The sequence below is a fragment of the Bradysia coprophila genome, unplaced genomic scaffold (assembly GCF_014529535.1).
Source record: "Bradysia coprophila strain Holo2 unplaced genomic scaffold, BU_Bcop_v1 contig_297, whole genome shotgun sequence".
NCBI lineage: Eukaryota > Metazoa > Arthropoda > Insecta > Diptera > Sciaridae > Bradysia > Bradysia coprophila.
The window spans coordinates 4380004-4393655 of NW_023503555.1; the positions used below are offsets into that span (position 1 = coordinate 4380004).

Consider the following 13652-nt stretch of genomic DNA (forward strand, 5'->3'; position numbering starts at 1 on the left):
ATATAAATTGAAAAATTTATTCATGGGGCTACTAGATTATTCAGGTCCCTAGTCAAATCGGAGCTCTTGCCTGGTTTACTTTACTCTATCGTGACAAAATAGATCAAAAGTAAATCAATACATACTCAGCTCAGCATCTTTTTATCTTTTGTTTATTTTATTTTGTTATAGCATCTTAATCAGCTAATATGCGAAATAAATGACCCAGGAATTAATGGAACTATTATCGATGATATAATGAATATTATAATCAATGAATGAGCGATTATTTTAAGATTAAGAACTTGGTGCGCTGTAAATATTTACATTTGCATTGGGTCCTTTAAACAGGTCAAGTTCATATGACGATTGGCGAGAGGGGTAACAACTACAAAAAATCACAAAAAAAAACAAGAAAAATCACTAAAATCACAAAAAATCAAGAAATAGGTGCATGGAATATTTAGTTCAGTCGTTAGGTAGAAATGATCGAAAAATGTACCAATGTTGGGAAAATTGCTCGTGACAATGGCAGATAATGTTTTTAAGTTGAAAACGAACATATTTCAAATGCTTTCCACGGGGAGTTGCGGGAATCGTTAATAATTTTTACAGTGGCTCATCATTACGATTGGTTAAATCCCACATTTAAAAAAGATGAAAGTTGAACTTGCGAAGATTGTTCTGTTAAGTAAACAGCCTCAATACAAACAACACACACACGCCACGGCAGATAAATTTTCTTGCTGGTCTGTTCCTGAACATTTGCCACTTTGCGACGCGGATTTTTTTGGTAAAATTTTGGTTGTTTCCAGTCAAATTTTTTTTGGTAAAAATTATTTGGCAGATGATGAGAAAAACTAAGCCAGCTTGTTTGAACTAAAATTGGGTGTAAAATTTAATTTTTGCGTAACGAAGCTGAAAGCGTCAACTCTAGCGATATCATTCATTTTAGAAATTGTACTTCAAAGACTGCGTCACACTTTTCTCGAAGAGATTTTTGTAGGGATACTATTTATGAGTGCCACAACAAAATTATCAATCAAATGTGGAAATGTGAAAAAATGTGATTCGCATTTGTTTCACATCTGTAAAAAAATGTGAAAAAAATGTCTTTCATTGCAATCCCTTTTTCACGCCAAAGGAAAATCCAGCATAATTGTCGATTAGTGACATTTTTCTGCACATTATTTAAAATTTAAAGTTTAAATATAATAAAAATGGCGTGATAAACCACAAATAAAAATCACAAATGTCGGAAAACATTTTTTCTCTTTCAAAAATCATATTAGGAAGAACTTATTCGTCGAGATTTGTGCTAGTTAGTAAAATACAATCCTTAAATATGATAAAAAGCACGATCTTTTAAAAAAATCAGAATCCAAAAAATCAACAAAATCAGAAAAAAAATCAAGAAAAATCAGTAAAAATCGAAAGAAATCAGAAGGAAAAATAGTTGCTAACCCCTCGGATTGGCGATAATTTCTTTTTTCGAGATTCGTTTCGAGATTACGTTTTACTGCATTTATTTAAGTTAAAATTAACTGTCAGCTACAAGGACCCGTAAGACTATACATCAAACATCTTACAGAGCTCAAACCGATTCGTTCAAAAACTGTTATTAAAAAAAAATCGAATGTTGAAAAGCGAATGTCAACTCAATAATGAAAGCTGCAAATAAAAAGACAGAAACAATATTCAACTTTCAGGAAGAAAGAATTCACAAGATTGGTCAAAACTTGTTACACCTTAAACTTATTAGTGTGCACTGCACATCGTACCGGTCTAAAATAAAACTATCAAAACGCAAACGGCTTTCGGTGCAAATTGAGAATGTTGACCTATTTTACATTTTTTACATTCCAGCTTCTGCCTCACAATATAAAAGTAGGTCGGAGATTCATTTATTGACATAAACAGTTTGAGAACTGCACTTAACATACCATTTAATTTGTCAGAATGAAGCTTACAATCATTCTTGTGTTGTTCGGTTGCGTTGCCGTAATTAAATCACAAGACGGTAAGAGAATATATTTTTTGAATAATATGGTCGTTCGTCTACGTAACTTTGAGGCAGAGATTTTTTGTTGTTGTTAAAAAGCAATAATTTTATCTTCTTCCCGACAACAGACTGCCAATATACACCATGCGTAGGTCTCCTATACAATGGACAGGTGGCATGCCAGCAATATGGAATGGGCTATTATACCGGACGCACTAAGAAAGATAATTGTGGATGGGACTAGCAATTCCAAGTAAGTATTTTGATAAAACCAATACAATCGAAAGGGAAACGTTATTGATTTATTTTACTTCGAGGACCTGGATGCAAGTGGACAGCAGGTTGTTACGGATCAATCAGACATCATATAAGCGAATGTCACAGAGAGTACGGAAGTGGCTGGATGAAACCGGGCAGAAAAATGAGATGTTCGATGAACCAATATAAAAAATTCGAATGTTGTCAATAAAGCGATAAATGGAACAGATTTCTGGACTCAACATCTTGTATTTTATGTTTGAATAAACCTCTTAATTGAAAAATTTCTTTTATCATTTCTCTAAAACAACAGCAAAAGATGAAACAATTCAGTGGTTATTTATGTTGTACATGCTTTTGTACAAATTTATTTGTTTCCTTCACTATTTTAAATAAATAAAAATGCATTCTGTTTGGTGTAAATGCAGGCAGCGGTATTTTACATTTGTTTTGTAAAAACGATAAAAATCGGTGAAAATGATACTTACAATGTAAGAGCAGTGATTGGCTATGTGTGTGAGGTGTTTCAAGCATCTTAGCACGTTATATATCTATATTGAGCTATATACTGGTATAGTCATCAGTAAATTGTTTATTTAAATGTATATATATATATAGGAATTTATTACATTACACAATGACAAGGAAAAGATTGGGTTATGTAAGGACTCATAGCTTTTCAGCAGGGAAGTTAATGAACTAAGACAAATGAAAACTTTCACATAAAAGACCGCTACTCGGCCCTAGGCTTAGAGTAATTATAGGAAATTTGTACGACTAAATGTTTTTTCAACATCAGTTTGTATAAGATACTCATTTCGTATAATTTTACACCAATACAAGTATGCGATAACACTTTTTCGCTTTCGATAGTTCATTTTACCCTCTTAATTAAGAGGGCAAACCCAAGGCTGTAAACTTTACAGCCTTGGGCAAAGACACATACTAATAAACATTTCGTATTTCATGTTGGGACCACATATTTTACGTAATTTTGTTCGAAATTACCTCTCTAGGTATAATTACTCTTAGGCCCTTAGTCTATTTTTCATATAACTCAAGCAAATTTAATTTTCCTAATTTTTGTTCAACACAAAATACAAAACAAGGGGCCAAATGGTAGTTAATACAATTGTTTTTTTCCCTGGTCTTGTAGTGCGTTGTTAGATGTAAATCTCTTCAATTTGGAAGCAAGATATTTTACTTCATAAATATTATCATGAGGGATTTTTTGAAAGTCCATCGGAGCTATTTTTGGCGACACTTTGTTTATATACCCAGATAGCCCTTGGCCCCAATAGTCAAAAATCGCAGTCGTTTAATTTTAATTTCTTGTATTGGCTGGGGAACTTCCACCAAGAGTCGAAAATTGGTGTTTTTTGTACGTGATTTACTGCCGCTACAGGCTATGGTCACACATGTTTGGGGGTTCATTGGATAGGTATTGTCCAGGAGATACGAGGCAAGCACAAACATCTTCCATGCCCTCCTGTACCTTGTTCGAAAATAACAAAAAAAAATGTTTCAGTCAAAGGCCGGAAATTTTGATGAACTTAAAAAGGTGATATCTCGCACCTGGCGAATGTTCATGTTTAGATCAGTGGATGCAGACATCAAAAACAGCCTAATTCGAGTAATTTTATAAAATTAATGTTTGATTTTCGTGTATAGGGACGCTATTCACTTTGTACCCAAAAAAGTGTCCTAAACCTGTCACTACTATGGCAAATGGAGTATCATTGTGAAGCTAGGTTAAGTCTGTATCAGGGCATCCACTGATCTAAACATAAACATTCGCCAGGTGCGAGATATCACCTTTTGAAGTTGTTTTTTTAAATAAATTTTCACCGCGGTTTTCTATGATACTTTCAATCGTTGAGCCACATACTTTTCGGCGTAAATAAAATAATTCTAATCGTAAGTCGCTAATGCGCAAAAACTGATAATGTTGCTGTCTTCTTTTAATTAACATACGATGTTCACATTGCGTTCTTTCATATCCAATCTAGTAATAGAGTGTTCAATGGATTGTCAACACCAGCCGGACCATCATAAATTCTTCGAGGGCGAAGATCACAGTAATGACTATACGAAATTTCGACCCAAGACCCCCAAACAATGTATTCAGTGGATTGTGGAATATTTGAGTGAACAGATCACCAAGAAAAATGGAAAATTTTCAGCCGCAGCTGATATTGGCTGCGGAACTGGTATTACCGAAGAAACATGTTTCTTTTTTGCCAAAGTTGACCATTCGAATTTTCATTTGATAGGTCAGTGTACCGTGCTGTTGGCCGATTACTTTCAAAATGTTCATGGCTTTGATGTTGCTGAGAGTCAGATCAATCAAGCCAATAGAGATAACCAGCATAGTAATGTTTCCTACTCGGTATGCACTATGCTATTCTCATTGGTTATTTTTCATAGTTGTTAAGTCTGGTACTTCGTTTGTTTAAATTGTAGCCTGGGTGTTTGATACAAAATCTGTCGCTACAAATTTTAAACAGAAGCTGTGCTGCTTAAGGAAACTGTGGTCAGAGCTTATCGCTTATGTTTGTTGTTGATTGATAACAGATCACATACATTAAGACCTTAATTAATTGTAGGTGTCGCCAGCTGAACAGATTCCTCTGCCTGACCATTCCCTGGACTTAATTACTTGTTCTCAGTGCTTCCATTGGTTCGATTTCGAAAACTTCTACACCGAAGTCAATCGTCTATTGAAACCGGGCGGGGTACTCGCTCTGATCACTTACATTCGACCATTAATTGTACATAGCGACAACGAAATCAGAAACCTGATACGCAATTCATTCACCAGTCCGCCGTTGAATGCTTTCGTCGACGAAAAATTGAAAATTGTCGATAATGGTTATGCTGATGTGGTGTTGCCATTCAATGATGTCCAGCGCAGGGAAACGAAAATTTATGCTGACGGTGTGACCGGATCACATATCATTGGGTACATCAAGTCGTGGTCATCGTACGGACGTTGTGTTCAGGACGAATCGGAATCGGCGAAGAGATTGATTGGTGATATTGAGAGCAGAATTAAAAGCAAAACAGGTAAGGATGTTACGGATGGCCAATTCACTCTTGAGACACCGTTCTATGTGTTAATGGCAAGGAAATAATTTGTCGTTGCTTAGAGATGAGCGGGGGGTTAATCGAACTTGGTAGAATGACCAAGCATGACTTGACTTAATTTTAGGTTTTGGGTTCTCGGGTTTCAAAACTGTAAAGCGGGCCGGGTTTCGAAAATTTGATTCGGGCTGGATTCGGGTCGAATTGGGTTTCGGAAATACTCGACCCGCTCCTCTCTAGTCGTTGTGAATAAATGACGAATGAAATTCATCTGAGTTTACAGTTTCATTTATTGAATTAAGTTTTTGTTGATTGAATATTAATATAACACCGCGCCTCACATACCCATCCGAGTCACTCATCGCAAACAACATCTAATGACACCATTATTTTGTACAAACTGCACCGTTGCCTTAGAATTAACACATTTGAAATCGTCGAATGTGAAGCACGCCCGCTTTATGTACGAATAGCTCCGTCGCGTCGATATCGGCTCCGAGTCTTGTGTAACATAAATTTTATAAAAATACAAAATGCCATTGATCGCCTTGTTCGTCGGTTTGATTTGCAATTTGATCAGTCGCGTATAGAATTGATCGTTCAGCTGAATGTCGGCCAACTGAAACGGATTCGACAGTTTCTCGTGCTCGAAACTCTGCAGATTCAGTTGATTGGTGGTCGAAAATTCGTTCATCAGTTCGGTGATGTGCAGATCAGTCATTTCCGGATTGACAATTTTGCCCACCTCATTCAACCATTGCGAATGGATCAGTTCAGTCCAGAGTTCAACTTTATTCGGTATAATGCATCCGTTCGATTTCAGTTTATTGGTCTTCAGAATGTCATAGTTTGCGATCTGAGTCGAGTTGACGCATCCGAGCGGTTCGACCAGCGATAGGATCATCAGATCAAACATGTCCGGTATGAGTAGCACGTCAACGGGATCGCCGATGAATACAATGTTCTCGCGATCGATACAATTACAGGCGGCAACGAACGACACGAACGATAACGCTTCACTTGAGCAGTACAATTTTTTGGCACGTTTTTCCTTCAACAAACTGATCCCAATGTACGGGAACGGTGAGAAGTCCAACACATTGTCAAAACGCTTGATATGCGTCTCTTTCATTCCGTTGAAAAAATCGAATTCCAATTTGTTCAGGTATGCGGTGTCGTTGATGAATTTGATGATTTCCCGACTCACCGGAAACGTTTTGCCGGTGTAGTTGTAGTAATGGCTGAGATTTAAGATTCCCTCTCGACACGACACCGTCACGTTCAAATACTTTAGCTTTTCCATGTTAGCGAAACGGTGATTCAGCTTGAAAATGGTCTGATCCCAGCAGCTGTTGATGCACGGCTTCGATTCGGCGATATTGTTTTCGTCCAGACACAGCGCAAACCACATCACAAATCCGTCCAACAGGCCGTTTCTCTCGAATTCGATGCGCACCTTCGTTTCCGTGCTACCGTTCAGACACTTTTTCATGTCGTCCAGATCGTTGAAATTGCATTCGAAAGCTTCTTCGATTTTGGTAATGATTTTAAAGTCTTTCAATTGTCGCACATTTTCCGTGTCATACGGTTCGTCGTTGAATGCGACTAGCCGATGTCCCTTCAAATAAATTAAGTCCGAAAAACTGCTATTGATGCACACATTCTCCGAGGCTATCGTTTTGCATTCGAATCCAGCGATGTACAATTTGACCCGACTCGGTATGATTAAACCGTCGGGCTGTAATAAATGCTCTTTCGCATGGATCAGCGTCTGTAGGATTCCTTCGCCGAACACTCCACTGTCCAATGTCTCTGTCACCACCAAGTCCACTCGACCACCGATCATATCTTCCGTCAGATCATGCGAATATTTGTTGATTAATGAAATTTTGTCGTCGAACTTATTCAATTTGAACACTTCGCTGGCCAGGTCAATCATTATTTTCGCATCATCGCAAGCTTTTATGTCATTTCCGCCGTTGTATGCCGAATAGAGGGATAGTAGTCCTGTACCCGTTCCAATGTCCAACACCTTCGAACGTCCGCTCGCGATTGCAGTACCGATTGCATTTCGGTACACGGAATTTCTGCGAATGAAACGACTTTCAGTGTAATCCGAACAAGATTTCGTCATTCGATAAATCTTACCTGTGAACATCGTTTAACATACGGAAGTGCCATCGTTCAACCAGTTGATTTTTAACATTGTCCAAATTTTGGTAAGACTTCAGGTAATTGGAGTTCAACTTCAGAATTTCCTCAAAGCAGCACAATGCTTCCAGAAGTTTGCCAGATCTGAAATGTACATGGAAAAGCTGTATGAATTGTACGAGACATTAGCGAGAACACGGCTAGCCATCTGTTACTAATAAGGACGATTAGAAAAAGCGAAGATCTGTGGTAAGTTTTCTTTTATGTATTGATCGAGCACAGGCGATACTTTAACTTTTTAGAGGGACATTCAAATAGTGCGCACGGTAAAAATACGGATTTTAGACCCCTTCTTGGGGAAAAAATTCACGAATTTATGGATCTCTAATCCTGACCCGCCGAGATAGCATGCGCGTTATTTGAATGACTCCTAAACAAATGATGTTATTAGGTTCACATTAAGCGTCACCAGTACCAGCCCAGACCTGTCTAAAGTTCACACAGATTTTGAAAATTTTTCTTGCAAATATTTGCAAACATATTTCAATGAATCGAATCAAACTAGACATGACCCGAAAGTACTTAAGCTCAGCTTTCCAACGAGCCCACTCTCACCGGAACGATTATTTATAACGGCCAAAAAATTCGGATAAAAAACACTACTTTTCCAACTTCGGAGATCTTCCACCAGCAACCAGGTGTGGCTCGAGACTGTGTGAGGCCTGTTTTGAGGTCTACTGGCAAAGACCTTTCAGACCATGTATATATCCATCCCAGACGAAATGGGTCCGATTTTGATAGGTGGATTTTCAAAAGAATCCCTCTAAGCAATTGTAGAAGTGGAAATCACTGTCACGAGATAGATAAGCAATGTGTGGCTGCAGAACGAAATGATGCTATTCGCGGTTGAGGTTGTACATCTATCGTCACGGTGCGGTTGAATTAATTTTAACTGAGCATTTCGATGCACTTTTGATATTTTTCGATATTATTAGTCAGCTCGGAGCCCTGAACAAGGTTCCACAAAAATTTTTGATTTTCATCCGTATTTTCGGTGACAGTGGTGCATCGTCCATCCTGTCTACAGAGAGAGTGGAGGAAAACTGGTTGTGGTTTCAATCGATAGTGCCTGAAATTCTAATAACAATTGTACAAAAATGTGGTACCCTAAGTGCAAGTGAAGCCGACAGAGACATGCTAAAGTTGAAAAAACGTGATTTTCAAACAGTCATAGAGGCGTGGATACATGAGGGATGAAGCTAATAAATAGTTCTAGCAGTAGAGCAACATTTCCTCTACCAATGACCAAAAAATTATTTTTGGAGACCAACTACATAAAGGCCGACAGTAGCTCAAAGTTTTTCCCTCATATTTGGTAAAATTTGCAGGTTTCAGAGTTACCTGAGACGCACTTATTAAATTTTTTTGTAATTAAAATGGTTAATTCTGAAATGCTGGAAGTCTCTGCTGTTCATCGACACCACACATGCAATGACTCATGTCAACAGTATATCGGCACTGTTGACATGAGTCATTGCATGTGTGGTGTCGATAGACAGCTAAGACTTCCAGAATTTCAGAATTAACCATTTTATTTACAATAAAATTTAATAAGTGCGTCTCAGGTACCTCTGAAACCTGCAAATTTTACCAAATATGAGGGAAAAACTTTGAGCTACTGTCGGCCTTTATGTAGTTGGTCTCCAAAAATAATTTTTTGGTCATTGGTAGAGGAAATGTTGCTCTACTGCTAGAACTATTTATTAGCTTCATCCCTCATGTATCCACGCCTCTATGACTGTTTGAAAATCACGTTTTTTCAACTTTAGCATGTCTCTGTCGGCTTCACTTGCACTTAGGGTACCACATTTTTGTACAATTGTTATTAGAATTTCAGGCACTATCGATTGAAACCACAACCAGTTTTCCTCCACTCTCTCTGTAGACAGGATGGACGATGCACCACTGTCACCGAAAATACGGATGAAAATCAAAAATTTTTGTGGAACCTTGTTCAGGGCTACGAGCTGACTAATAATATCGAAAAATATCAAAAGTGCATCGAAATGCTCAGTTAAAATTAATTCAACCGCACCATGTCGTACGAAGGACATTCCATTGAGCCATCTAGGCACAATTTATATTTTTACCAAAGTTCCGACAGTACATTACATTGAATTACACTTTCCGATCGTAAGTAAATGCTCGCAACCAGAGTCTATTTTTTAGAAATTGATTTTCAAAAATTTGCTTAAATTTGCCAGAATATTGGAAAGTCTTGGCAAATTTCGGAAAATATTAGCAAAAGGAAATCAATTTCCCAAAAATAGACTCTGCTCGCAACAGGTCAGATTTGACCTGAACCTGATATGAGAAAACCTGTTAAATCAGGTCAGGCTCAGATTAAATGACATAATAAGGCTCAAATTTTTATTTTAGGTCTGGTAACTTCGGGTCAGTTTCAGCACAACCTGAAATTGACCTGAGTTTGCACCGAACTTGAAAGGCTAAGATCAGATTCTAGTGAACCTGAGCTTAGTCGGAGCCTGTTTCTTAATTTAGAAAAATATAGCGATATTGGTACCAAGTACCAGTACCATCTGGTTATTCACAAGTTTACAGACGGATATTGGATTTCTTAATTATAGCGATATGATGTCGTCTGTAAGGGTAAAGGTTCGACTGCCCAGCAAAGTGAAATACATTTTTCTTTTCATCGAATAGGACAGTATTTATTCACCTCCGGTTTACATAATTCTATAAAACTACGACCGACAATGTCTCTTGAAACACTTTAAACACCAAATCACTATCGCTTCTAAAGCTATCCGTCCACCGTTCAACTTTTCTTCGCAAACTACTCGTTTCATCGATCAATTTCGCCGGACAACTTACTGCGCACAGAATCGTCCCGTTTCGATGACATACCTGATGTATGCGAAGCAAAACATTTGCCAGACAATTCTGATCGGAAGCCGACGGGTCATAGAAATAAACGACGGGAAATCCGGCAACAAGACCGAACAATGTCGGAATGCAAAATGCCGGATCGATTTGGACTTCCAGCAAGAGTTCGTCAGAATTTCGTAAATTTTTGATTTGTTGACCGAAAGTGGTGACCATGGTTGTAACTTCCAGAGAATTACATATTCGCGGTTCGAGTAGCGGGCTCGATACATTCACGAAAGTTACATCACTGAAGTCTATGCTGCAATAGGATTGCACATTGACGATACAAAAATCGTCCGCAATTTGCACAATCCTCAAATCGAGTGAAATCAGTTTCGATTGCCGCAAATCGGACATAACGTTGATCATCAGTTGGGAATCAACTGGCGGTCCAATATCCCATATAAACCCTGGCCTCAGTCCGCATTCAACAAAGAAAATCTGTGTCGCTAATCCAGTCACAGCCGAATTCCACTTCTTATTCAAGTGGCGATATACTGTTGACATGAGTCATTGCATGTGTGGTGTCGATGAACAGCAGAGACTTCCAGCATTTCAGAATTAACCATTTTAATTACAAAAAAATTTAATAAGTGCGTCTCAGGTAACTCTGAAACCTGCAAATTTTACCAAATATGAGGGAAAAACTTTGAGCTACTGTCGGCCTTTATGTAGTTGGTCTCCAAAAATAATTTTTTGGTCATTGGTAGAGGAAATGTTGCTCTACTGCTAGAACTATTTATTAGCTTCATCCCTCATGTATCCACGCCTCTATGACTGTTTGAAAATCACGTTTTTTCAACTTTAGCATGTCTCTGTCGGCTTCACTTGCACTTAGGGTACCACATTTTTGTACAATTGTTATTAGAATTTCAGGCACTATCGATTGAAACCACAACCAGTTTTCCTCCACTCTCTCTGTAGACAGGATGGACGATGCACCACTGTCACCGAAAATACGGATGAAAATCAAAAATTTTTGTGGAACCTTGTTCAGGGCTACGAGCTGACTAATAATATCGAAAAATATCAAAAGTGCATCGAAATGCTCAGTTAAAATTAATTCAACCGCACCATGTCGTACGAAGGACATTCCATTGAGCCATCTAGGCACAATTTATATTTTTACCAAAGTTCCGACAGTACATTACATTGAATTACACTTTCCGATCGTAAGTAAATGCTCGCAACCAGAGTCTATTTTTTAGAAATTGATTTTCAAAAATTTGCTTAAATTTGCCAGAATATTGGAAAGTCTTGGCAAATTTCGGAAAATATTAGCAAAAGGAAATCAATTTCCCAAAAATAGACTCTGCTCGCAACAGGTCAGATTTGACCTGAACCTGATATGAGAAAACCTGTTAAATCAGGTCAGGCTCAGATTAAATGACATAATAAGGCTCAAATTTTTATTTTAGGTCTGGTAACTTCGGGTCAGTTTCAGCACAACCTGAAATTGACCTGAGTTTGCACCGAACTTGAAAGGCTAAGATCAGATTCTAGTGAACCTGAGCTTAGTCGGAGCCTGTTTCTTAATTTAGAAAAATATAGCGATATTGGTACCAAGTACCAGTACCATCTGGTTATTCACAAGTTTACAGACGGATATTGGATTTCTTAATTATAGCGATATGATGTCGTCTGTAAGGGTAAAGGTTCGACTGCCCAGCAAAGTGAAATACATTTTTCTTTTCATCGAATAGGACAGTATTTATTCACCTCCGGTTTACATAATTCTATAAAACTACGACCGACAATGTCTCTTGAAACACTTTAAACACCAAATCACTATCGCTTCTAAAGCTATCCGTCCACCGTTCAACTTTTCTTCGCAAACTACTCGTTTCATCGATCAATTTCGCCGGACAACTTACTGCGCACAGAATCGTCCCGTTTCGATGACATACCTGATGTATGCGAAGCAAAACATTTGCCAGACAATTCTGATCGGAAGCCGACGGGTCATAGAAATAAACGACGGGAAATCCGGCAACAAGACCGAACAATGTCGGAATGCAAAATGCCGGATCGATTTGGACTTCCAGCAAGAGTTCGTCAGAATTTCGTAAATTTTTGATTTGTTGACCGAAAGTGGTGACCATGGTTGTAACTTCCAGAGAATTACATATTCGCGGTTCGAGTAGCGGGCTCGATACATTCACGAAAGTTACATCACTGAAGTCTATGCTGCAATAGGATTGCACATTGACGATACAAAAATCGTCCGCAATTTGCACAATCCTCAAATCGAGTGAAATCAGTTTCGATTGCCGCAAATCGGACATAACGTTGATCATCAGTTGGGAATCAACTGGCGGTCCAATATCCCATATAAACCCTGGCCTCAGTCCGCATTCAACAAAGAAAATCTGTGTCGCTAATCCAGTCACAGCCGAATTCCACTTCTTATTCAAGTGGCTCCTCAATATATCTTTGATTCCATCAATTGTCATCGTGTGGCGATGCATCAAAATCAATAGTGGAGTGGGTTGAAGGACTTCAAATTTTATAGAATTATGTAACCTTTGATCAAATGGAATAAGTTTCGTTTTGTGACTTACCGTTCTAATGCCGTGCCAAAATTGTCGAGAATGTGAAAATCCTCGACCGAGGACGGTGATGAAGTTTTGTTCAAAATGAGCTCGAAGATTTTGATAAAATTGTGAGTGTTGTTCTTGTACGGAATATTTATCACTTCGATTAGCGATCGAAACAATTCGTCCACCGATTGTTTCTCAACAATTTCCATTGCAATTTAAACCGGTTTGCTCATTTTCTTAATGCTTAATGGGCTGGTTCGGCTGATGTTTTTCTTTATGTAACTATGTCCCAGCCTTAGTTTCGTCTTTTGCGTCGTTTTGTTTGGTGTTTATATAAAACAAAAGGGTTATGTGAACTCTCCTACTTCTGTAGTATGTTTTGTCAACAGTAGAGTGAACAGAGTGCACTCACCGCAGTGCGATGACATAATGGGGTGTTGCTAGCCAATTTATGGAGAGTGGAAAATATTTCAAACTCTTTTGACAAGATGCACAAAATTTTGACATTTGTTCAATGATCCCGAATGTCCCGTATCCATCGTTCTATTCGGATTTATTTCACAAATTTCATAAGCGTGAAACCTGCTAAATTACCTGCATGAAGTGTAAGCTGACTAATTGAATTGAAATAGAAGTTTCACCGACAGAAATGAAGGTGGACCTGCAATCAAGGTTCTGAAAGAACAGGT

General features: G+C 38.2%; 2 protein-coding genes and 1 long non-coding RNA gene across 3 annotated transcripts; 2 read left to right on the forward strand and 1 right to left on the reverse strand.

Moving 5' to 3' along the window:
* The first annotated feature begins 1901 nt into the window (after nucleotides 1–1901).
* Nucleotides 1902–2523, forward strand: LOC119078585. Its single transcript, XR_005088028.1, has 3 exons — nucleotides 1902–1999; nucleotides 2110–2234; nucleotides 2299–2523. It is a non-coding gene; the product is annotated as an uncharacterized LOC119078585 (long non-coding RNA).
* A 1712-nt stretch (nucleotides 2524–4235) lies between these two features.
* LOC119078577 (putative methyltransferase DDB_G0268948) lies at nucleotides 4236–5620 on the forward strand. Its single transcript, XM_037186153.1, has 3 exons — nucleotides 4236–4449; nucleotides 4513–4628; nucleotides 4846–5620. Exons 1-3 carry the CDS (start codon nucleotides 4263–4265, stop codon nucleotides 5371–5373), a joined length of 831 nt encoding a protein of 276 aa, XP_037042048.1. The 5' UTR covers nucleotides 4236–4262; the 3' UTR covers nucleotides 5374–5620.
* Nucleotides 5596–13376, reverse strand: LOC119078567. The gene is made up of 3 exons (XM_037186140.1): nucleotides 12985–13376; nucleotides 7472–7618; nucleotides 5596–7410 (listed from the first exon to the last, which is right to left on the reverse strand). Exons 1-3 carry the CDS (start codon nucleotides 13170–13172, stop codon nucleotides 5682–5684), a joined length of 2064 nt encoding a protein of 687 aa, XP_037042035.1. The 5' UTR covers nucleotides 13173–13376; the 3' UTR covers nucleotides 5596–5681.
* Nucleotides 13377–13652: the final 276 nt, after the last annotated feature.

Excerpts from the sequence above, each read along its gene's own strand:
- LOC119078567 (XM_037186140.1), bottom strand. The coding sequence starts at position 13,172 with ATGGAAATTGTTGAGAAACAATCGGTGGACGAATTGTTTCGATCGCTA. Across the intron at positions 7,619-12,984 it reads TTTGGCACGGCATTAGAACG|ATCTGGCAAACTTCTGGAAG; the intron begins GTAAGTCACAAA and ends TGTACATTTCAG. Across the intron at positions 7,411-7,471 it reads ATGTTAAACGATGTTCACAG|AAATTCCGTGTACCGAAATG; the intron begins GTAAGATTTATC and ends TTTCATTCGCAG.
- LOC119078577 (XM_037186153.1), top strand. The coding sequence starts at position 4,263 with ATGGATTGTCAACACCAGCCGGACCATCATAAATTCTTCGAGGGCGAA. Across the intron at positions 4,450-4,512 it reads TGATATTGGCTGCGGAACTG|GTCAGTGTACCGTGCTGTTG; the intron begins GTATTACCGAAG and ends TTCATTTGATAG. Across the intron at positions 4,629-4,845 it reads ATAGTAATGTTTCCTACTCG|GTGTCGCCAGCTGAACAGAT; the intron begins GTATGCACTATG and ends AATTAATTGTAG.